Source organism: Triturus cristatus, chromosome 3_2, assembly GCF_964204655.1.
Source record: "Triturus cristatus chromosome 3_2, aTriCri1.1, whole genome shotgun sequence".
Taxonomy (NCBI): domain Eukaryota; kingdom Metazoa; phylum Chordata; class Amphibia; order Caudata; family Salamandridae; genus Triturus; species Triturus cristatus.
This window is the reverse complement of record NC_140584.1, coordinates 517,760,710-517,783,699: the sequence shown is the minus strand read 5'-3', so window position 1 is coordinate 517,783,699 and position 22,990 is coordinate 517,760,710. Positions and strand designations below refer to the sequence as shown.

At 44.2% G+C, this 22,990-nt stretch overlaps 1 protein-coding gene across 5 annotated transcripts in view; it reads right to left on the bottom strand.

Annotated features, from left to right (window-relative positions):
- BMAL1 (basic helix-loop-helix ARNT like 1) overlaps positions 1-22,990 on the bottom strand; it is a 503,136-nt gene that overhangs the window by 97,717 nt on the left and 382,429 nt on the right. For all 5 annotated transcript variants that reach the window (XM_085648206.1, XM_085648207.1, XM_085648208.1 and 2 more), the window contains one exon: positions 9,515-9,665. In XM_085648206.1, coding sequence (XP_085504332.1) covers positions 9,515-9,665 — 151 coding nt within the window. The remainder of the gene's footprint in view (positions 1-9,514; positions 9,666-22,990) is intronic.

Sequence of the window (22,990 nt, the reverse complement as noted above, 5' to 3'; positions counted from 1 at the left end):
ATGGGGAAACCCTTCGGTAGTACGACTCCAACAGCACTGGTGCAGCCAGGTCAATATCTAGCCTGGTGTATGGGAGCCTGGCATCCCTATGAAACCAGTGATGAGCATACTGGCATTGGGTTGCGAGATAGTACAGTTAGAAATGTGGCACTCCAAACCCTCCCCGTACATATGGTAGGACTAGTGTGTCACAGCCAATGCCGGGACGACTACCGGCCCAAATGAGCTGCAATAGTATCCCCCATAAAGTGATGAAAAAAAGAGTTGTTCAAAGGGAGTGGGATATTTTGGAAGAAATTTAAAAAACGGGGAAGAACCACCATTTTGATTGCAATGGAGAGTGGGAGGCGTATTCAACGCTCCACCTGAGTGGTCATGATATCAATAGCAGGACCATTGTTCAATTGGATCATTTGTACCTTATCACGTTGTATGTGTACTCAGAGGTATTTAACTGAGTAGTCACACCATTTTAAGGGAATATCACAATTGAACTGAGTGCTGGAATCAGTCAATGGGAAAAGCTCGGATTCGGACCAGTTAATCAGGAGCCCATAATGGCTCCCAAAATGCACTACATCCTGAAGGACAGGGACTAGGTTCTCCTCTAGGTGAACGATGAAGAGAAAGACATCATCTGCATACAAAGATGCAAATACTGGTCTAGGGCGGAACTGTAAGCCACGGTACATATGGTCCTGCTGTAGCTGCCAGACAAGAGGATCCACTGCTATGATGAATAGCAAAGGGGATAGCGAGCATCCCTGCCATGTGCCCTGGGTAATTGGGAACAAGTGGGTTAATGAGGAGTTAATTCTAAGACGTGCTGATGGGGCAGAATATAAAAGACTAGTCAAGGAGGAAAATCTCAGTGGATCACCTGGTTTACGTAATGTGGCATGGAGAAACGGCCACTCCAAGGAGTCGAAAGCCTTCACTGCGTCTTGGAGGCCACAGCTGCTGGTGTGCTCAGAGAGACTCTGTTCAGGGATGAAAAAACTGTGTGTAGATTTAAGGAGGTGGAGAGGGGCGGAACAAACCCAGATTGTGTGTGGGAAATTATTTGGTCCATTAGCAGCACAAGGCGGTTAGATAGCACTTTGGCAAGAATCTTATTCTCAAAGTTTAGTAAGATAAGATAAGGGGCGGTAAGATCCGCAATGGCGACAGTCTTTGCCTGGATTGAGAAGCAGGGTTATAACTGCTTAACGTAATGTTAGGGTGGAGGGGTAACCTTATAGCAATGGACGATGTGTACATCGCCAGCAATCGTGGCAGCAGGATGTGTTTAAAGCGTTTGTAAAAATCTCCTGTGAAGCCTGGAGCCTTGCTGCCACCCAGGATTTCAATCAATTGTGTGATTTCATCACATGTGAGTGGTTTAGGAATTGCTATTGTGCTGTGACAAGCCACACCATGGCCACCTCATCGAGGTAGGCAGACTGGGCCGAGAGGTCACCGGAAAGTCTAGTGGTATAAAGGTGCATGTAAGATCGGAGGAGAGTGGCAAGTATGTCAGTATATGAGGTTAACTGAAATCCAGAGTCAGTATGTAGTTCTGTAATGTAGAAGGTGTCCCTTGCAGCAGCCGAGCAAATGTGCGTCCAGGATGCTCGTCCTCCCAGTACCTGCGAGCTCTGGCATATTTCCCAAGGAACAAGAACTCGCGGTCCCCCAAATCTTGGTACTCTGTCAGGAGTGTAGCACTTTTAAGCAAGTGTGCAGTAGCATGAGGTGGATGGGCTTCAAAATCAAGATGGGTGAGGACGTTTTCCACTCATGTTAGTTCCTTATGGATCTCCTGCACTACCTCATACTGCTGTGAAATGCAAATGTCTCTGGTGTAGGCTTTAAAAGCCTCCTAGACTGTGGCTTAAGTGGCCACTGAGCCTTCATTCAGTTTGAAATAGTCCAAGATCGACTCCTGTAAAGTGGAGCAGAATAGTGTATCTTGTAGGCCCAATGTGGAGAATTACCAAGGATGGGCGTGAGTGCCCCTGAGGGGAAAATGGAAGTTGGCTAGCACTGGGGTATGAAAGGAGAGTGTGCGCGTTAGGTGGTGGACCGATTTCAGCCGAGGGCCTATTGCAGCAGAAATTAGGCATAATCAATGTGGGCCCAGGTAGATTGTGGGGCAGAACAGTGGGTAAAAGCCTGCAAGGAGGCACCCTTTTGGCACACCAGGCGTCTTGAAGTATAAGTAGTACAGATGTCTTGTAGGATACAGAGGGAGTGTGGTTTACCATCCATTAAAAGACTAAGGTCACCCCCACTATGAGATGGTCAAAGTCCAGTTTGGGGACATGTGTGTGCAGGTCCTGAAACAATTCAGGGGAGTCAACGTTTGGTGCGTGAATATTACCCAAAAGAACCAAATTACCCGCCCGTGTCCCAGTCACCAAAGTTTATCGTTCATGTTTGTCAAGTATTACAGTCACCGGGCGGAAGGGGACATTTTTATGAATCAAAATACAGACTCCTCTGGAGTAGATGCTGTAACAAGAGAAATACCAGTATGACCCCAAGTTGGATGCGAAGGTGTGGAATCTGCCTGGGGGAAGTGGGTCTCTTGCAGAAAGGCGATTTGGGCGCCGTGACGTGTAAGGTATCGCAAGACTTGCTTGCCCTTGCGAGGATTGTTAAGGCCTCTAATGTTCCACGACAGCAGTGTACATTCTATAAATTGTGAATCAGGGGTGCGTGTGGGTAACAGTCCGGGTGCTCAATAGATAGTGGAATTGTGCCTTTTTATGTAAAACATGTAATTTGGACTACATGGGAAGACAGTAGCATTAAACAAATTTTTCTTAAGATCCCTCCCATCATTGACACCAGGCAATGCAAGCACCGATGAATCCCCAAGAATTCAACCAAAGAAAAACATCAATCTTAAGTGTGTATACCACTGCAGGGTGGTAACGCCACAGCGGTGGCCCGGGGGAAAAATACATATCAAGAAGTAACATACTGTGAAATGGGCCCAGAGGAACAATAACGGGGTGCAGAGTGCAGAGTCACACCGTGTGAAGAGGATCCCAATACAGCGCCAGCGTGTGGAATGCAGCCAGCCAAATAGCGCAGGCCAGGAAGAGCTCAGCTCAGCCGGAGGGGAAAAGGTCTGCACTGGAATTTGACAGAGAGTCCGGAGGAGACCTCTCGGTAGTGGAGTGTCCCGGATGTGTGTGAGTGTTTGAGTACTGGACAGCTGCTGGTGTATCGAAGAAGCTGGGTTTCCCATTCACATCTACCCTGAGCCTCACAGGATATAGCATGGCATATCGGAGACCCAGTTTCCCCAAGTGAGGATTTGGCATAGACAAATTTGTGGTGGGCATCCTGCACCATTTGGGTAAAGTCTGGAAATAAAGAGATCTCGGCCCCGTGCCAGTGAAGCGGGCCAGTCCGGCAATAATGGGTCTAGAGGGGAGGCCAGGGTTGGGATGTGGTCCTAGGGAGTGATGTGCTCTTTCCACCTCAGAAGTGGTTGTGAAGTGTTGTCGGATAGTAGGAGCTATACAAATAGATTCATGCAGCCTGTGTGGGTGGTCTCTGCAACATCCAGTATATGCAAATTATTGGGGCGTCCCCTTGCCTCCAGGTCCCCGTTCTGGACTGCCACAGCTTTCATCAGTCTCCCCAGTTTTTCAAGGCATTTGGTGGTCTGGATCGCCCCGTCCTCTAGTCCAGAGACCCTCCCCTTAGCCGCATCAAGCCAGGCAGCGTGCCCGTCCAACCCTCTCGCCAAGGTGTAAGGGTGCCTAGTTAGGGTGTCGAATCTGCCATCAATGTCCCAAAAGCCCACCCTCAGCTCCGCCATAATAGCGTCCCTTTCGGACATTTGTTCAGTCTCAGAGCCCCCACCGCACCAGGTGGGCATGGGCTCCTGGATATCGAAGGGTCGAGGTCTATCAAATGCCATTTTCCGATGCTTAGGGTCTCCACAAAACATAGCAGAGGCAGCACGTCGTAAGGTGCCTGGATTATGGTTGCCCACCTAAGGTGCAGAACCCAGAGCTACGAGCAGTATCCCACGCCGAGCCCACTGGTCAGACAGCTGAATCAGGGCGGTCAGCAGCAATGTGGTGTGGTAGGCGGAGCAGATACGGGACCAATACAGGGCCCATATATAGACGTATGCAGTAGGCAAGTTGAGGAAGTAGGCCCCGGCGGCACGGTCTAGTGGTGGGGAGAGCACACTACGGCAGATTACGCCTGAGTTGTGGATTGATGTCTGGACTGCCCACGTAGGAGACCGAGGCAGGCTGGCGATCAGCCCCAAAGCGCAAAACGTGTTAACAGTACTCACAGCAAGGGACAGGGATCAGCCACTGCCCAGCAGTCCAGCAATTCTGCTTGTTCTGGCTCACATAGGGCCATCCGCCATCCACGATGGAGAGGCACCAGGCAGCAGCCACCGGCAGTAGAAGGATCGTGGGGGGCCTGGCTCAGCGCCACCGAGGATCTTCATGCAGCCACAGCATCCAGCAGCAGGGTGAACCGGCGGCCCCCTGGAAGCATAGCTCGGCACCTCGGGTGGGGCCCAAGTGCAGTTCGGGGCTGGGTGGTCAGCGCGGTAATCAGATGGCTGAGGTTGGCGGAAGCAGCAGTCACTGGCGGGCCCAACCTCAGGCTCACCGCGGGGCCTCCGAGGTAGGCCGGGAAGCCCGCACACTTCCCACCTCCCATCGATGTATGGAATACAGCCAGCCACATCCGAAGCAGGAGGTGGTCTCAGCACTGTTGCTGGATGTGGATCACACTGGATCAGGTTATGGACCCATTTCTTCGTTTCCCTCAAGCGGGGCTGCCGGAGCTTTACACTAGCGCGGCCATCCTGGGGTTAATAGTTTGGTATCTAATCACAAGGTGAGGAATATGCAGTTAGAAGTCTACCAGTAAAACAAGTTACTTACCTTCCGTAATGCCTTTTCTGATAAAGACTCTACCTAACTGCAGATTCCCAACCAACTCATTTCCCATTCTGTGGAATGGACATATACAGTCTATTAATAAGATCCCAATACAGAGACCTGCACACTGGCATATTCTGATTTCTGTGGGCCCTGCATCCAACAGTGTGGACAGAGATCAGAAAGAAACTGATGTCAGCGAGAAGTGGTCACACAGATTTTGTGGCCTCGACATCACATCTGGAGTGGGACTGATCCAATGTGGAGCCACATGATGCCACCTATTGACACATATGGAATTACTATAAAACATGTATGGATCTAATCTAGCGTCTGGAGGAATTCACAAGGTAAGGAATCTGTGGTTAAATAGATTCTCTACCAGAAAAGGCATTACCAAAAGTAAGTAGCTTGTTCTTATAGGCTGGTCAGTCATATATCAGGATCTACAGTTTTGTTAGCTGCACACAAAACAAAGCAGGTTCCTAGCCTTCAAGAGACTAAAGAAGGTCCTCTCTGTCCACAAGAGCTTATTCATCTCATGGGGCAGAACTCTTAGTGAAGGTCAAACAACAACTGATTTTGTTCAACATATCCACATAACATACATGAGATAATCCAAGCCTGTACCCGTAGGGTTGAAATAAGTAAAGTATTGTGAAACTACCTCTGTCATGAGAATTATCCATGACTATCTCGCTCACGCAATAGTGAACAGGAGGCCAGTCAATGGAACCCATATGCCAAACATTGGTGGGCCCAACCTTGTGGTAAGGCTTACCAGAAGGAAGGTCTGTGGTGGTTTTTCTGATGACAAATAGTCAAAGGTGCCTGTAATCCTGCAATATTTGGCAATTCTTGCTAGACTACATGAGCTTTCGGCAGCCTTCTTGGCAGTTAGTGATCAAGTTTCTAGGACGGCAGTTGTGAAACATGTCTTGCTCAGGAAACTGAGCAAGACATCTTGTGAGAGAGAATTTGGAGTTCATGAGAAGTTAAGAGCAGCAGTTCTGGGTTTGTGTGAGTCTGAGGATTCCAAACCAAGGTTCTACCAAAGGTAGAAAATAATATTTGCCTTGAAGGTATGTAAAAGGTAAGCCTATGATGAAAACTTGTCCTAGAAACTTGGCTGAACTTTGCAGGCCGGTTAAGGGTTTGAAACACTTTAAGGTTGTCTTGGGAATCTTGTAACACTAATTGTTCATTGCTTTTCCAGGTAATCGTGACTTACACTTCCCCGCAGTACTCTTCCCTAATATTCCATCTTCTCATCTGACCACTCTGATACTCTGTGGAACATCCAACCAAGTCAGAGCTGCAAGAAGGTGGGTTTTTGGGAGGTACTGCTCTAGAAGATCCTTCTACCTGACAAAATTACAGGCCCACGAAATAAAAGATCGTCTTGAACAATTACTACCAAATGGCCTCATTGAAGGATATCAGTGCCATGATTGTGGATTTAAAAAAGGAAATCATTGCCTCAAGGGCAGAAAATGCAACAGTGGCAGCACTAGAAAACAATACAAGACATACTACGCACAAGACATTCTCAATCTACAGGGACATAGATCATACGTTTATAGTTTCAGGTATGGAGGTGAAGATGCAGTCTTTGACTCCTCTGTTTGCCCCATGCAAGAAAGTCCAGGAATACTGGAGTCATAGTCAATAAAATAAATGTTTTTTAGGGGAAACTATTAATATCTACCCCAACGTTAATTATGCTTGGGCATTCCACAGAAATATTACTGGAACATGAAGGTATAGCCTCTCCGCTATCCTAATGCTAGACTATGTATTGCCAAGAACTGGCTCGAGCTACAACCCCCACAGTCTCAGGCATCATGGGGCACTACTTTATGTACTATTGTGGACTGAAAAATTCTATATTGTGTGTAGACACGAGACATTTTACTTCCATTTGGGCTGTTAGGGAATGGCTTGATTCTCAAATGTAATTTTAATTAATTATATTTTTTAGGAGTCAAACTGTACATTTAGCATGCTGTATGACTTAAGTTATAGAAGTCCTCTAATTCCTTACCTCCTTTTCGATAATAAAAAAACAACCCAGAGAGACTATTCCACATCATCAAATGTTTTTATATCCAACACTGGATGAGAGAAAATTTCCTGTTGAAGAAATCCAGAAATCCTGGCACATGTCTCTCTTTTAAGTATGGTCTGCTCATCTAGGACCGATATCAATATATAAAAATATCCTAAAGCCAAAAATATGTAATTCATTTTTATTCAGCAAGAGACTCCCAATCAAACTAATTTTGCTACTGTGAAGGGCACCAACATGCAGCACTCCATGATCTGAGAAATTCTCAGTTTTCAAGACACCCATAGATCTGAGTTTACAAGATGGCTGTTTATGGGATGTATTGGCTATTGTAATATGCTTCTACAGAAGCTGATTAGCAGTTTCCAAAGCCATGCCACCAAAACGTGCCTGAATTTGAGCTTGCCAAATCAGTCTTGTAAGCACTCCACAGGTCCCCAGCAGATACCAAGATCAGATTCAAAATACTGTACATTACTCATAAGGCCTACTGGAACAAAGGCTTGATACAACAAAAACTGGACCCACACTACAATCCTTCCAAGAACCTTTGTCTTTGACTTTCAACAATTAATGCCTTAACACTTAGTGAAGCACGTGAAACATGGTGGCCAATGTTTGGATGTATAAGGCCTCAAACTGTTAAATGGTTTGGGCCCTGAATTAGAGACTAACCAAAATACCTAATTCAGGAAATTATTTAAAAACAAACTCTTCGAGAATGCATTTTCATGAATTCACCTTCGGGATCGCATTCAAAAAGTTATGGTGGATTTTTTTCATCTTGCCCTCTGGACTACAATGACCTATGTTGAGTACAATCTGTATGATAGTACTATGATAGGTGTTTGCAGCACTGCGATATATAGCATTACACCAACAACCATTTCAAAGTTATCACAAGATGACGAGTACTGTACAAAACACCTACTAATGCCCCACAGGTGGTTATTACAGTTGGAATTATCATTTTCTATTCTCCAGACCCGCTGGTGGTACGCCCTTTTATGATTTCAAACATTTACATCCACCTCAGATTGATATAAAGGTGTTCAGTTCTGCATGTTACTTTCTGGCACTCCTTTATCCTACAAATCTTGCCATGCAAATCATCTGGATTATGATTTCTATTTAACTTTTGTAGGCAAAAGAGTAATTTACCTTTCTTTGTTCTATCATGAATTTTTTTAATTGTAAGCACCATATTTTCTTCAGGCTGGGGCAGAGGTGGGGATCACAAAAGTTACTAGATTAGTTAGTAGATCAACCCAAGAAGATATCATAGGTATCCCTTGAGTTGCTCATTCCTTCAGGTTAGAGAGGAATGAATGTGGAAGACCCTCAATATTTTAAATAGCAAATCCACCCTTGCAAACCAATGCATTCTTTGGTGTTCTGCAGTACCTCTATTTATCCCTCTACTACTATAGGCAGGCTGTTCCAGCCACCCAAGTTCACGGCTATATGTTAAGGGAAATGTTTGCCTTAGAATCTGGGTACATGGAGGTGAATGCAAAATCGCTAATGTCCAGGGTCAAATTACATCCCAAATCTGTTATCCCTAGTCTTCTCTCAAAATGATCCATGTGATTAGTATGTATGATTTCGCTTCTCCCTTTCATAACATGGTTCAAAGGCAAAGACAATCGTTATGGGTCTCCCTGATACTAGTGCCAGAATTACGGATTCCGGCTGGTATTCCCACACCAAAATACAGGGATTATAAATTATAGCCCGGGAAGATCTGGGAATACTAGGTCCAAATTATGCATGTTTCCCCCCATTCTGGGAAATTCATCAGGGCCAAATTTGTGTCTACTTACCACCTGCTTGAAGCAGTTGGTAAATTGGTGTTAGGGATGTAGAGCAGAGGAGGCATCTACTGCTCTTCCCATTGTGCAGGAGGGTGGGCAGAGAATAGGTGTAGCAGCTGCCCATTGCCTCCACAGAACTGCATGTGACTCTGGACCCAGGATTACTAGGTACATTATTTGCAGACTCAGTAATTCTGGGTCTGGACATGCTGGGTAAGTTCCAATGGCTCTGAGAAATGACAAGGTAGGAGGAGTTCTGCTGAAGGCAAGGGAGGACTGGAGAAAGAGTTCAAAGGGCAGAGTTACTAATGTATCATGTTAAAGATAAATGTAGCCGCTCAAATTTACAGTTCCTTGACTATTATTTTTAAGTTCATTTGTAGCCGTGCTGACCACAGTGAAGCCATGCCATTCTAAGGTATTACTAACTATACATACATTTCTTATTGATTAGTGGAACATAAACAAAAGCAAACTGTGTGGAGAAGGTCAGGGTGAAGCAAAACCACAAGAGCCATTATCCCAATATTTAGAGACAATGCTCTGTTAGGAGAGGACATTGAAGCCATGAGGATATACAGATTTGCATAACTGAAGTAGGAATAGATGGATAGATGGACAGATGAAGAGAGAGGGCTCTTAAGGTGTTAGCTATCACTAGAATCAGGTTTAATATGTTTCAGAGGGGGTAGTGTTTTAGGTGTTTTAAGAAAAATACTTACGAGACAACAGTGTTGGTAGAGACAATGTATTCTACTTCTTTGGTCCAAGGGTTCATGAAACTGAACCATCGACTTCTTAAAGTAATAAAAGATCCATCTTTTATTTTAAATTTGTAACAATTTGTTGTAATTTTTTCTCCAGTCTGTAAAACTAAGCAAATAAAATCATGTTACAAACATCAACGTCTGACTACGAATATATATAAAATGTATGAAAACATTAAGCATTGTTGCATTAGTCAACTCATCCCATTTCTCCCTGACTCACTGGATCTTCAAACACATTTATTATAGAATAGACTGTATGTCTTAAAGTTGGGAGGCTTTTCAGTTGAACAAATATAAACTACAACTCTATGTGATTCAACAAACCAAAGACTAGAACATGACCTGGCTATCATACTGCATAGGACTGCACACAGAGCTAAAAGCATTGAAGAGAACCCATTGCATTTATCTGCCTAACATTTTTATGTAGCACTCCTAAACTGACAAGAAAATCAGGGTGATTTCAGAAGTAAAACAGTAAAATTTAAACATACATATTACAACATAAATGGTACCTCTTTAGCAGTAAACCGATAGCAGGGGATTGGGTTTAGGAAGGTACAAGAAGTCAAGAGACAGACTTAATTCAAATGTCAGGAATAGAAGGGAAAGTTTGGTCCTTAAATCAACCGCCAGATGGGTCCACAGACTGGCTGCAGCTCCCTAAAAAGATTGATTACCACCATTTTCTCATAACTTTCTTTACTGTGCAAGACAGGCCACTCTTTCAAGTAAAAGTAGTATATATTGTAAATAATTTAAAACTCAAGAATTTGGTTAATGTAGTCTAAGTATGTCCTTCTCCCATGTCTCTGGAAAGCCAAATTGATTTTATCGGTCTCTTGAGATAGCAGTCTCAAGATTTTAGATGTTAAGTGATAAGTTTAGATAATTTGTTTATAACCTGTAGCAGATCGGGCTCATGAAGTCTGCCCATTTTGATGACAACTTTTAGTCTCAAGAAATTGTAAAAATCTAGATTATTGGAGCCAAATTTACACTGCACTTCCAAGACACTATATGGTATTGTAAAGGTACCAAAGTCACTATCCATAGGTGTGACTTTATTTAGCCAGCCCTCAAGTATATTGCCTTATTGTCTAATTGAATTTTCTTGTTATGTAAATGCCAATAAAAACAGGTCAGTCGCCGACATAAAACTATATTATTGGGCGGCCCAATTGAAAGTAATCAACCAATGGATACACGCCCCGCAGGCAGATCCCGCTTTCAAGGTGGACAGGCATGGGCTAGGGAATGAGGGCATGATGTCTGCACTATATAATAAAAGGCGCTCACCGACGGTGATAGGACCTACCAAACAGACGGTCGACCTGTGGTACGAAGCACATGCCAAGCTGGGCTGGAAAGGAAAGATAACCCAATTAACCCCTTTATGGGAAACACAACGTCTGGGTGGCCTAAAACAGTGCAAAGGATTTGACAAATGGGACGATATTGGTATATCCACGGTGGGGGATTTATGGCACCAGGGGGAGGTGATACCCTTTGAGCGCCTGCGGACGCAGTATGACTTAGTACCATCAGAGCTTTTTCGATACCTACAAATCAAACATGCATTGCAAGCGGTCCTGCCATCCGGTACTGAGGTTCCGGAGGCCACCCCCCTGGAGGATAGGTTGCTGACAGAATTCATGCCGAAGCGGGCGACCTCCTTAACCTACCGTAAATTAATAAACAATCTACCCGATCCACATGCAGCGCTCAGGGAGCGGTGGTCCCGGGATCTGGGAGATTTTGATGAGTTCGAATGGCGGGAGGCGTTGGTGTCGCCGCGGGAGGTGGGAATACCCTCCACACTTAAATTAATACAACTTATAATCCTACACAGGACCTACTACACGAGACAAACTCTTCACGCAATAGGGTCGGCACCACACCCATACTGCTTGAGGTGCTGTGGGGAGGTGGGCACATTCTTTCATACGGTGTGGGAGTGTGCTAAGATCAGGGATTACTGGATAAAAGTAATGAGGACCATATCGCAGGCGGTGGGGGTGTCGTTGACGCCGGAACCCAGGAGATGCTTGCTAAATGTGTGGGAACCAAACAACCTCACGCGCCCACTGCAGGACTGGGCCACACTGGGGATATTAGTAGCGAAGCGCAACATCGCGCTGAAATGGGGCGCAATAGAGTCACCAACGCTCACTGCATGGTGTGGAAATATGGACACCGCTATGGTGGCTGAGAGAGCAGTCTTCATTCATCGTAGATGCCCGAAAAAATGGAGCAGAGTTTGGGGGGCGTGGTGTGGTAAATATTTCTCCTTTACCGGGACTGAATTTGATACAGGAACATAGTAAAATAGCTCAATAAAATGAGAGGCAGAATCCGTGGTATTAGAGGTTCGGAATGGGCTTTATTCCATTAATTCGATTATAATCGGTTGCTCCCAATGTTCCGTCACCACGAAGGTTCAGGAAGTGAAGCACACACTTTATTGACAAGAAGTAACTTTTATAGTACATACATTATAATGAAGTGAATACAGTAGGCGTAACAATTGATAAGGACATTGACGTTTGGTCTGCGTAACCGAAAATGGGTGTAATAATGAGAAAAAAGGAACATGATTGGTTATGATGTAATACATAGGTGGATCTATAAGATAATACTTGGCCTAAATGCGCGCGCAGCAGTATGACGTGTAATTGACGTGTAACTAGGGGGTGACGGGGACTTTGACATTTAGCTCTATATGTGGAGACGAGAAGTCTGGGGGGTCAAGTCAACCTAATCCCAAATCATATCTAACATCCTATGTTTAAAGAACTATGTTATCCACAAAAGAAGGACTCTCGGACAGAATCTATTCTATACTGACTGTGCGTGCATGTACAAGCGTCTAAGTGTCTACACTAAATGCGAGGGGGTAGGAATATTCCATGGTAACAAGGCTATGAATTACTTGCATGAGGACAGAGAAGCCGGCCTTTTGCTCGGTAACTGGAAGAATGTTTACTTAAGCTACTAGGCAGGAATGCATCGGCTGAGGGGGAAGCAGATAATTCGAAGGTGAAATACAGTTCTTGGCAGAGAATAGGCTGATGTCAGGCTTCGTGAGCCGCGCAGAGAATGAGACAAAGTTCATGGTCACAGATGCAGGCTCAGACTGGAGCTTTCAGAGGCAGAAGGCAAGAAGAGTTTGATGACAGAATCAGGGCCTACTTGCCTGGACTGTAAAATGGCATAAGTGAACCATATAAAGCCGGTGGCTTTTCATACTTAGGAATGGAATATCCGGCCTATTCATGGCGGGTCTGACAGAGGACATGTTGACGGTGGACGCACATGTGTTTGCGTCTTTATAACTGGAACTGGAGGGAACACACAGGTACTTGTGGCATGCACATAGAACTGTTGGGGTCCAAGATAGGGGACATAACTGACCAGAAAAATCCATATTTCCACATTCCCTCCTTGTCCCCTACTTGCCCGTTAAGAGATATCAATCTTCATTAATCCATTGATCTGTTCATATAGCATCATTTGTTCTTCTTTCTTCTTCCGTGACGAATGAAATCTTGGTGGTGGAATACACGATGTGGCACACAGACCACAGATCGCTGGTCCACATTGTAGACATAGACAGCAACTGAATAGTAGGAGAAAGCCAATACCTAGGAAGGATAGAACTCTCCATCCCCAGGCTGATATCACATTCCAAAACCAACTGGACCAAGTCCAAGTGCCTGGGTTCTGGTGCATCTGGCTTACAATCTTGTGAAGGCGAGTTATAGCTTTATATACAGATGGCGAATTTTCTGGTATGAATACGCAGCAGCTTGATCCGATGACCCTACAAGCTCCGCCTCTATCAGCCAGGATGACGTCAAGGACAAGACGATTTTGAAGCACAACAATCCGCATAGCAGACTGCTCTTCTGTTAAATTGCCTAAGGCGGAAATAGTTTCATTCACTACTGCTTCAAGGGTTCTAGTTAATCTACGTATCAGCTTACTATTGGTAACTGTACCTATATAGGGAAAGATGCCTTTATTGAAATCTACATACTTGTCCCATGCCGTCTCAGTATAATCGACAATTGGGAGATCTCTCCGCTCTCTATTGTGTACTAAATGAATATTTCTATAATAATCAGGAGGAGCTAGGAAAACAGGTGGCAAAAGGAATGCTATGTAGCAGGTACCATCCCAATCTAGAGGTAGACGCATATATGCAGTCTGACCACATATAAAGTAGGAGTGGCGATAAGCTCTGAATGAAGATTTGCCTTGATCACTGAATTCTACTGTAGTAGTGCATTGACTATGGCCCATATGTATGGAACCAACCTTTCTTACACACAATTCACCTTTTGCTGGGAATACTGACATGGTGGGTAAGACTAGCTCAACTTCGGATACGACATTTAGAATCATGAGATTAGGTGTAAAATTACCTAATCCATACACTTCATTTTCTAGGTCAGTTCCTGTTCTTTTGGGGCGACCCTCCTTGTCAGGGTAGCAGACTTTGAGTAAAACTAGGTTCAGGTTTCCCCATATCCAATGATCTTGGTAAACTGCTGTGTCTGAGTCTATGGAATTGATTAGACTGAACCATGCTCCACAGGAGCCATTGTGTGTAAATGGGTGTGGAAAGAATGGCAGGACTCCTTCATAATTCTGATAGGGAGGGAGTCGGCCACACACCCAACAATTTGTAGCATTACTAGTCTGATGGGAATGGTGTAACATACTAATGAAAGTGTTATTGCGCAGCGCAAGTCTATAGGACAATTCATGCGGGGGTAAGTCACTAAAAGAATGTTCTGCAATAACATTGTGAACATTTCTGGCAATAGGGTAATATATGTGCAACAACATACTGGTAATAATTATTAAAAGACTTAAGGAAAACAAAATTAATAATGTCCCTATACAATGGCTACGCAGTGATTTACAATACGCCTGTCGTTTCATCATTTTTCGCGACTGTTCATGATTCAGGTCTAGAGGATACATGTCAGAGACAGATTCAACCGCTTCACCTAGGAGAGGACTTAAACAATCAAACCGTCTGACGTCCTCGGTCTTAACTTAACTTTGTAAAGTTCGCTTTCAGTTCTTTCCACCAAAGGAAGTTTTGAATCAGTCTGTGAGGGAGTGCAGGGCACAATGTCTATATCCGAGCATTGTCCATGAAATCTCTTGACATGGCTTGAATGAATCCAACCCTTGCGGCCCTCGATCTTCACGGCTGTTCTTGTGGTCAGCAGAACCAACTTGGGTGTCTTCCACCTGGGCTCCAGCTGAGTCTTTCGGTCGAAATTTTTCACAAACACAAAATCCCCCGGAACTATGTCATGGGGTTTCACCTCAGTGTTGTCGGGAAATGCTGCAGCAACCTGTGAACGACAAGATTGTAGTGCAGACATCAAGGAAGCCAAGTAATCTGTCAGCATATTACAGTCAATATCAGTTATTTTGCGTGGTACAGGCGTCCCCCACATATTTGGTGGTCTACCGAAGATCACCTCATACGGGGATAGCCCTGTTCTAGAGTGTGCTACCATTCTCATGTAAAAAAGTGCAACTGGTAATGCTACTATCCAGTCGACACCTTTTTCTCGGCATATTTTGGACAATCTGATTTTCAGAATCTGGTTATGTCTTTCTACGAGACCTGCTGCCTCGGGGTGTCGGACACAGTGGAATTTCCACTGATATCCTAGCAGAAGTGAAACATGTTTCATTAATTCGGATGAGAACGGCTGGCCGTTATCTGAGTAGACAACACGTGGTAAACCGTAGCGTGGGAAGAATTCTCGAACTAACTGTTTGGCAGTAGTCGGGGCAGTGTAATCTGAAACCGGGTACGCCTCTGTCCAACGGGACAGAGCGCAGACAACTACGAGAACATATTTGAATCCTCGACATCGTTCCATCTGGATATAATCCATCTGTAGGACTTCAAAAGGGTGATCAGGAGGATGAAATCCACCCTGTTCTACGGGAACACTTTTTCCTGGGTTGAACTGGCAACAGATCATACAGGTACGGACCTTTTGTTTGGCTGCTGCTCGTAAATGTTTATTAAACCAAATGTGTTGAATGCTGTCTAGCATAGCTTTTTCTCCTAGATGTGCCGGACTATGTATAGTGTTAATTATAACTTGGACCATTGAATCAGGAAGGAACCATACAGACTTTTCCTTCATCATCCATCCTTGGTCCGTTTGGATCCCTCCTAATTCAGTCCATTTCTTTATTTCGTTTGGTGTAGCATGTGTCTGTATGTCAATTACGTCAAGAGTAGGATCTTTAACTGTCATACAATGTGTCGGCATCGGGACTATTGTCTTTGTCATGTCGGGAGTTTGAGTTTGAGCAGTCTGTTTAGCTGTTCTGTCGGCTAAATCATTGCCTTGAGAAATGATATCAGTAACTTTCGTATGAGCTTTACATTTCATAATTGATATTGCAGTAGGTAGATGTATTGCATCTAATAAGGCATGAATGAGGGGTCCGTGCTGAATGTGGGCACCATGGGAGGTTAAATAACCTCTCTCTCGCCACAGCACGCCGAAGTCATGTACAACTCCGAATGCATAACGTGAATCAGTGTATATGTTGACTTTTTTATTCGTGGCTTGAATACAGGCTTGTGTCAGAGCGATGAGCTCTGCGGCTTGAGCTGACAAAGTATTTATACGATTAGTTTCAATGACTTCAGTATCTGTTGTGACTGCATAAGCGGCCACTAATTCTCCTGTACTTGTTCTCATACATGAACCATCGACATAAAATGTCAAGTCTGGATCTGACAATGGAACATCGGTCAAGTCTTGTCTGGGTTTTGTCGTTACAGTAATAACTTCAATACAGTCATGGGCTAGTGGGTCTGTTCCGGTTACTGGCAAAAGTGTGGCAGGATTCAATGTGTTACAGCGTCTTATTTCTATATGTGGCTGAAACAATGTAAGTTCATACCCTGTAAGTCGTGCTATGGTCAAGTGTTGTGTTTGTGTTCTATTTATAAGAACCTCTACTGCGTGTGGTACTTGAACTGTCAATGGATGTCCTAACACTATGGCATCGCTTTGTCTGATTGCTAAAGCTGTTGCTGCCACTGATTTCAGACATGCAGGCAAAGCCTGAGCTACGGGATCTAATGTACTAGAAAAATAAGCACATGGTTTGTGTGCTCCTGCTTGTTCCTGTGTGAGTACTGACAAAGCAGTACCTTCGCGTTCTGTAACAAAGAGTGTAAACTGTTTTCTGTAACATGGTGTTGCTAAAACAGGTGCTTGACATAAAGTTTTCTTTAGGCTTTCAAAAGCTTGTGTATGTTCTTGAGTCCAAGGGAGAACAGTCGATGTGACTGCCTCCTGGGTTGTCAACTGAATGAGTGGTTTTGCTAGAAATGCATATTGCGGGATCCACTGTCTACAGTATGAAGTGAGGCCTATGAAAGCCCGCACCTCCTTTTGTGTCTTGGGTATTGGCATGTTAGCTATTAACTGAATGCGGTCTGGTGTAAGCTGCCTTCCCTCCTTGGACAGCGAGTGTCCAAGATAAATAACTCGCTGGACACAGAATTGCAGCTTAGAAGGGGACACCTTGTGCCCTTTTTCGGCTAGAAATTGTAAAACTGTCAGTGATGCTTTTTCACATTCAGGTTCGCTTCGGGCGGTGATCAGCAGATCATCGACGTATTGAAGCAGAGCAGTGTTAACTGGCATGTGGATACTGTCAAGTTCTTGTTTCAGTGCTTGGCTATAGATGCTGGGGCTTTCTGTAAATCCTTGAGGTGCGCGTGAGAATTTAAAGCTACGTCCATTTAAACTAAATCCGAACAAATATTGGCTTTCCGGATCTATTGGGACGCTGAAAAAGGCATTCTTGAGATCGATTACAGTGAAGAATGTTGCTTCGGAATCAATAGCTGTCAGTAATGACGAGATATCTGGGACCACAGGGAATTGTGGCACAATGCATTTGTTTAACTCGCGCAGATCAATAACCAATCGATATACTGGCGGGGCCTTCGGATCTGTTCGTTTAAGAATCGGTATTATCGGTGAATTACATATATTGGAGTCTGTTTCCACAACTACTCCTTGGGCAATGAGCTCGTCAATGATTTGTAGTAAAGCCACTACAGCATCTGGTGGTAACTTGTATTGTCGCATTCGTGGTAGCACCACTCCTGCCTTTAATGTGACTCGATATGGTGTAATATTCATGCATCCAACATCAGTAGGGCCTTGTGCCCATAGACGTGTAGGTAAAATCTGTAATCGGGGATCCATGTCTCTAGACACATAGTGACCTTTAAAATCACGTAAAAACAATCTTACTCCTTCCGGAGAACAACATATTATAGCTCCTAGAGCTTTTAACGTTTTTATTCCTAATAGATTTTCTGGACATGATTTAGTAAGCAATAAATCTGTAGTTCGGGTCAAAGGTCCTATCGTAAGTGGCAGAGGTTGTGACACTTCATTAACAATAGGTTTTCCTGAAAAACCAAGGGAAATATTCTGTGAGCCTGAGAGGGGTGCCCCTGGAACTTCACTACGTTTTATGGTCGTTCGACTTGCCCCTGTATCGAGTTGAAATTTTCTATCTTGGCCTAATAATTCACTATGTACATAAGGTCCTTCTTGGTCTACTGGGATTTCAATAAGGGGTAAGTCAACTTCCCTCTCTAGGCTTGTTCATGCGTAACGCTGATACTCGGGATATTCATACTGTGCGGTCTGATACATTTGTCGTGTTGTTGTTTGTGTGGCAGCAACAGGTAATGGGGGTGCAGCTGGCACAAACTGTATTGGCTGTTGTGCGGCTGGCATGGCCTGGGCATGCTGCATAGCTCCTTGTTCATTCTGATCTTGTCTGAGTGGCCGTGATCTTTCTTGTGTTTTACCTATGGCGATATTATGTTTTAAAACTGGACAATCGTGTACGTAATGGCCTGGCTTTTTACAATAATTGCATGTCCCTTTTACAGGTCCTGCTGAATCGGAATGTGTCATACCCCTTTTATGCCCTTCAGCTGGAACTGTCTGGGAAACTAACATTTTCATTTTCGTGTCTTTCATGCGTCTGTGTTCATGTTCTTGTTCCTCTCTAATTCTATTGTGATGGTACTGTAACATTTGTAACATTTGTGATGGAGTGTTACCTTGCCAGGTACTCTCGAATTTTAATACTCTATTCTTTACTGGGGGCAGAGCATTTTCTACTAATTTTGTTACAAACAGATGTGGGTATGATTCGCTACTTGCTTTTATGCCACTATTTATACCAAAACATTTTTCAAATCGGGCATAGTAATCACTAGTGTCTTCATCTTGCTTCTGCTTACAGGCTGAAATTGTACCCCAATCTTCCTTTTTCGTAGTTAATAAACGCGGCAGTACCTGTACTAGTAATCCTGGTAATGCCTTAGTTTTGTCCCCAAGCCCTGCTCCTGCAGTTCGGGCCTTTTCTTCAGCTTCTAACACTGACCATTCTATCTTTTGGTCTCCTACCTCCCACTCTTTTTCCTTGAGTTTTTCATAAATGCCAGCAGGCATCAATACCTTTAATATTGTCATAATGTCGGGGTAGGTATACTCTCCCATGAGTAACATGTCTTTAATTTCTCGGTGAAAACCCGCTGGGTCTTTGTCATGACTGGGTACCACTTTCTTCATTTGTAACAATTCTATTTTTGATATGGGCGTATATACAAATACGCGTTTAAACTGATTGTCCTCACCCTTTATTGGGTGCACTTCTCGTAAGGGATTCTGTCTGTCTATGTGATACGTAGTTCTTTCCTTGACGGACAATGGAACATGTTCTGAACATACAAAAAGAATATACTGCTTTCTTGATTCTAGAATTTCTTTAATTAATTCAGTACCTGGACCTCTCCATTTATTCATAAGTAATTTAGTCAGTATGTCAGGCAAGGGACCAGGGTCCGAATGCTGACTCCGATATAGTATAATGAGTTGTTGAATCATATAAATCCCAGCTAACCTTTGTTCATCTGGGGTAAGATTCAAAAATGTGCGTACTACTGTATCATCACTATATTTTCCGGGACTGTCCACCCAATGGACAGCTGCCCTGGCTAAATCTTGTTCATCCATAGAATCGAGGAAATGATAACCCCTTCGTTCTCGGAGTAGTTTGTCGGCGGTTTGGAACGAGTGCTCGTTAGACCTTATATTAATTATAGGTATTTGAAAGTTCCTGTTATTATCTGGACATATCGGATGTATTGAGTCAGTATGATATCTAGTCTGATTCCTATTACAAGATCTTCCTCTACCTACATAGGCTATGGTGTCCGACTGTCCTGTGGGCAGTCCTGACCCTTCTTCCTCGTTTTGTTCGAACTCGTCTACCTCTAATCGCTCTTCGTGTAGGCGTTCTATTTCTTTACGGATCTTTCGGCACATGGCTATTATACAATTTTGTTTATCATGTCTCCCTTCTGATATATTCTGGCTCCATCTTGTAAGAATTTTCATTGCTTCCGGGTCTACCCCCGGTCGGTCTTGATTTCTGATCACACAGTTTATGAGGAAACGTAACAGTTCCCCCTGTATCTCTACTTTCTGGTATTCCATAGCTCTGTAAATACATTCTGGATCTCGCCCTGTTTGGACAAAATGATATATATTATCTAGATGCGCAGTCATTCCTGGTAACTTCGCTAAATACACTGCGGCTCGTCTGATACGCAATGATGCTAGGGTCATTTCGTCCTCCTTTCCAGGCACCGGGTCATATCTACAATCTATAAGAAGTTCCTTAAGCGCACGGGCACTAAGGAGTTTGGGTGTACGTGAATGCGCTGACTCTTGAAAAGTAAGTTTATTTATTCTGGGTGGCGTAGAAAAGATATTGGTAGCTCCTCCCGCGGCCCCATCTGGGGCGTCGGGTGTAAAAGGATTCGTCGAACGTGACACAGCAACTACAGGTGTGGACACAGACATAGAAGTAGCTGTAGGAGCGGATACAGAAACAGATGTGCTTGCCGGAACTTGTGACTCGATTTGTTGCTGTAGGGATACGGGCACTGGATCTTGGCGTTGAACCTCCCTGGTATGCGGTCTATGTGGGGCGGAATTAGCATACTCGGGAGCTGCGTCATCTAAATATGAGGAAAGAAAAACATCTTCTGCGGTTCTAGGATGCCCCTTAGGATGTACCTTTATTGGGAACAATGGGGTTGGCAAGTCTTTTGGTGTTTCTGGAGTAGCCTTAGGTAATCCTTCGGCCAGAAGGGGATACATACCATTCATAAGGGCATTTCTTTGTCTGTCTACTTGTTCTGATTTCACTCGGATACCTTCCTCAATTAATAGATTCTCTCGAACTTTATTGGAATTCTCTTTACTCTTCTCTTCCTGTCTACGTGCTTTTTCTGTTCGTCTATGCGATTCCTTACGCCATAATTCAACGGCGTCTTTCTGTGACTGTCTGACTTTCCTTTTCCATAACTCTTCCTCGACTTTCATGATGCACTCTGCATCCCAGGTCCCCGCTGTGGGCCACCTCTGACTTTCTGGTAATCCCTTGGTATAGTCTACCCATAAATCAAGAAATAATATAGCGTCTAAGCCATGTTTGTGATACATAAAGTGCCCTGGAGTGTCCCTAGGAGGAATAGGGACGGCTTCTTCGAGAACCCCTTTTCTGGTAGTGATCTGTCTTAATTTCGAAAAGAGCGGCATATTGAGAACTGACCTTATACTTGATTTTGACCTGATACTTGAATTTGAACAAACTTAATACAATAAACACGATAATGAACAGTCATTCATACCACGATATACAGAACATACTTAAACACTTTAAACATTAAACATTAAACCTTTAACTGAAACAACAATGATGATCGTCTGCATAACTAATCACCAAGCTTAATTCTCGACAATAACTAGACAATAACTAGACACTTCGGAATACTTCGGAATACTTGATATACTGCTAAACAGTACAGATACACTGCTAAAACAGTGCAGACCGGATTTGTGTACCCAAACCCGTCTTGACCGGCACAACCTATGTGCACGTCAGAAATGCCTCCCCAGCAATGGTACTCACCGGGTAGCTTCGGAAACGGAAGGCCTCAGTAACTTGAACTTGAACCGGACTGGACTCGACTCGACTCGACTCATCGGACACTGGGCTTGACTTCGGACTGGTGGGTCTCTGTATACCTCGGATCTTGCTCTCTCAGCTAGGCTCTGGTCGGGATACTTCGCACTTCTCACCGCCTCGTCTGGGTGTTGATCGCAGTCTCAGTCGCCCCCGCTTGACCGGAGGGAGATACAGGAAATCCTGCTGGTACGCGTTATTGTCCGTCCAGCTGTGGCAGGAGACCGGGTCTGCAACGCACCGCCGGCGCGTGAGATGAGAAAGAGTCCCTGTTCGGGCGCCATCATGTGGTAAATATTTCTCCTTTACCGGGACTGAATTTGATACAGGAACATAGTAAAATAGCTCAATAAAATGAGAGGCAGAATCCGTGGTATTAGAGGTTCGGAATGGGCTTTATTCCATTAATTCGATTATAATCGGTTGCTCCCAATGTTCCGTCACCACGAAGGTTCAGGAAGTGAAGCACACACTTTATTGACAAGAAGTAACTTTTATAGTACATACATTATAATGAAGTGAATACAGTAGGCGTAACAATTGATAAGGACATTGACGTTTGGTCTGCGTAACCGAAAATGGGTGTAATAATGAGAAAAAAGGAACATGATTGGTTATGATGTAATACATAGGTGGATCTATAAGATAATACTTGGCCTAAATGCGCGCGCAGCAGTATGACGTGTAATTGACGTGTAACTAGGGGGTGACGGGGACTTTGACATTTAGCTCTATATGTGGAGACGAGAAGTCTGGGGGGTCAAGTCAACCTAATCCCAAATCATATCTAACATCCTATGTTTAAAGAACTATGTTATCCACAAAAGAAGGACTCTCGGACAGAATCTATTCTATACTGACTGTGCGTGCATGTACAAGCGTCTAAGTGTCTACACTAAATGCGAGGGGGTAGGAATATTCCATGGTAACAAGGCTATGAATTACTTGCATGAGGACAGAGAAGCCGGCCTTTTGCTCGGTAACTGGAAGAATGTTTACTTAAGCTACTAGGCAGGAATGCATCGGCTGAGGGGGAAGCAGATAATTCGAAGGTGAAATACAGTTCTTGGCAGAGAATAGGCTGATGTCAGGCTTCGTGAGCCGCGCAGAGAATGAGACAAAGTTCATGGTCACAGATGCAGGCTCAGACTGGAGCTTTCAGAGGCAGAAGGCAAGAAGAGTTTGATGACAGAATCAGGGCCTACTTGCCTGGACTGTAAAATGGCATAAGTGAACCATATAAAGCCGGTGGCTTTTCATACTTAGGAATGGAATATCCGGCCTATTCATGGC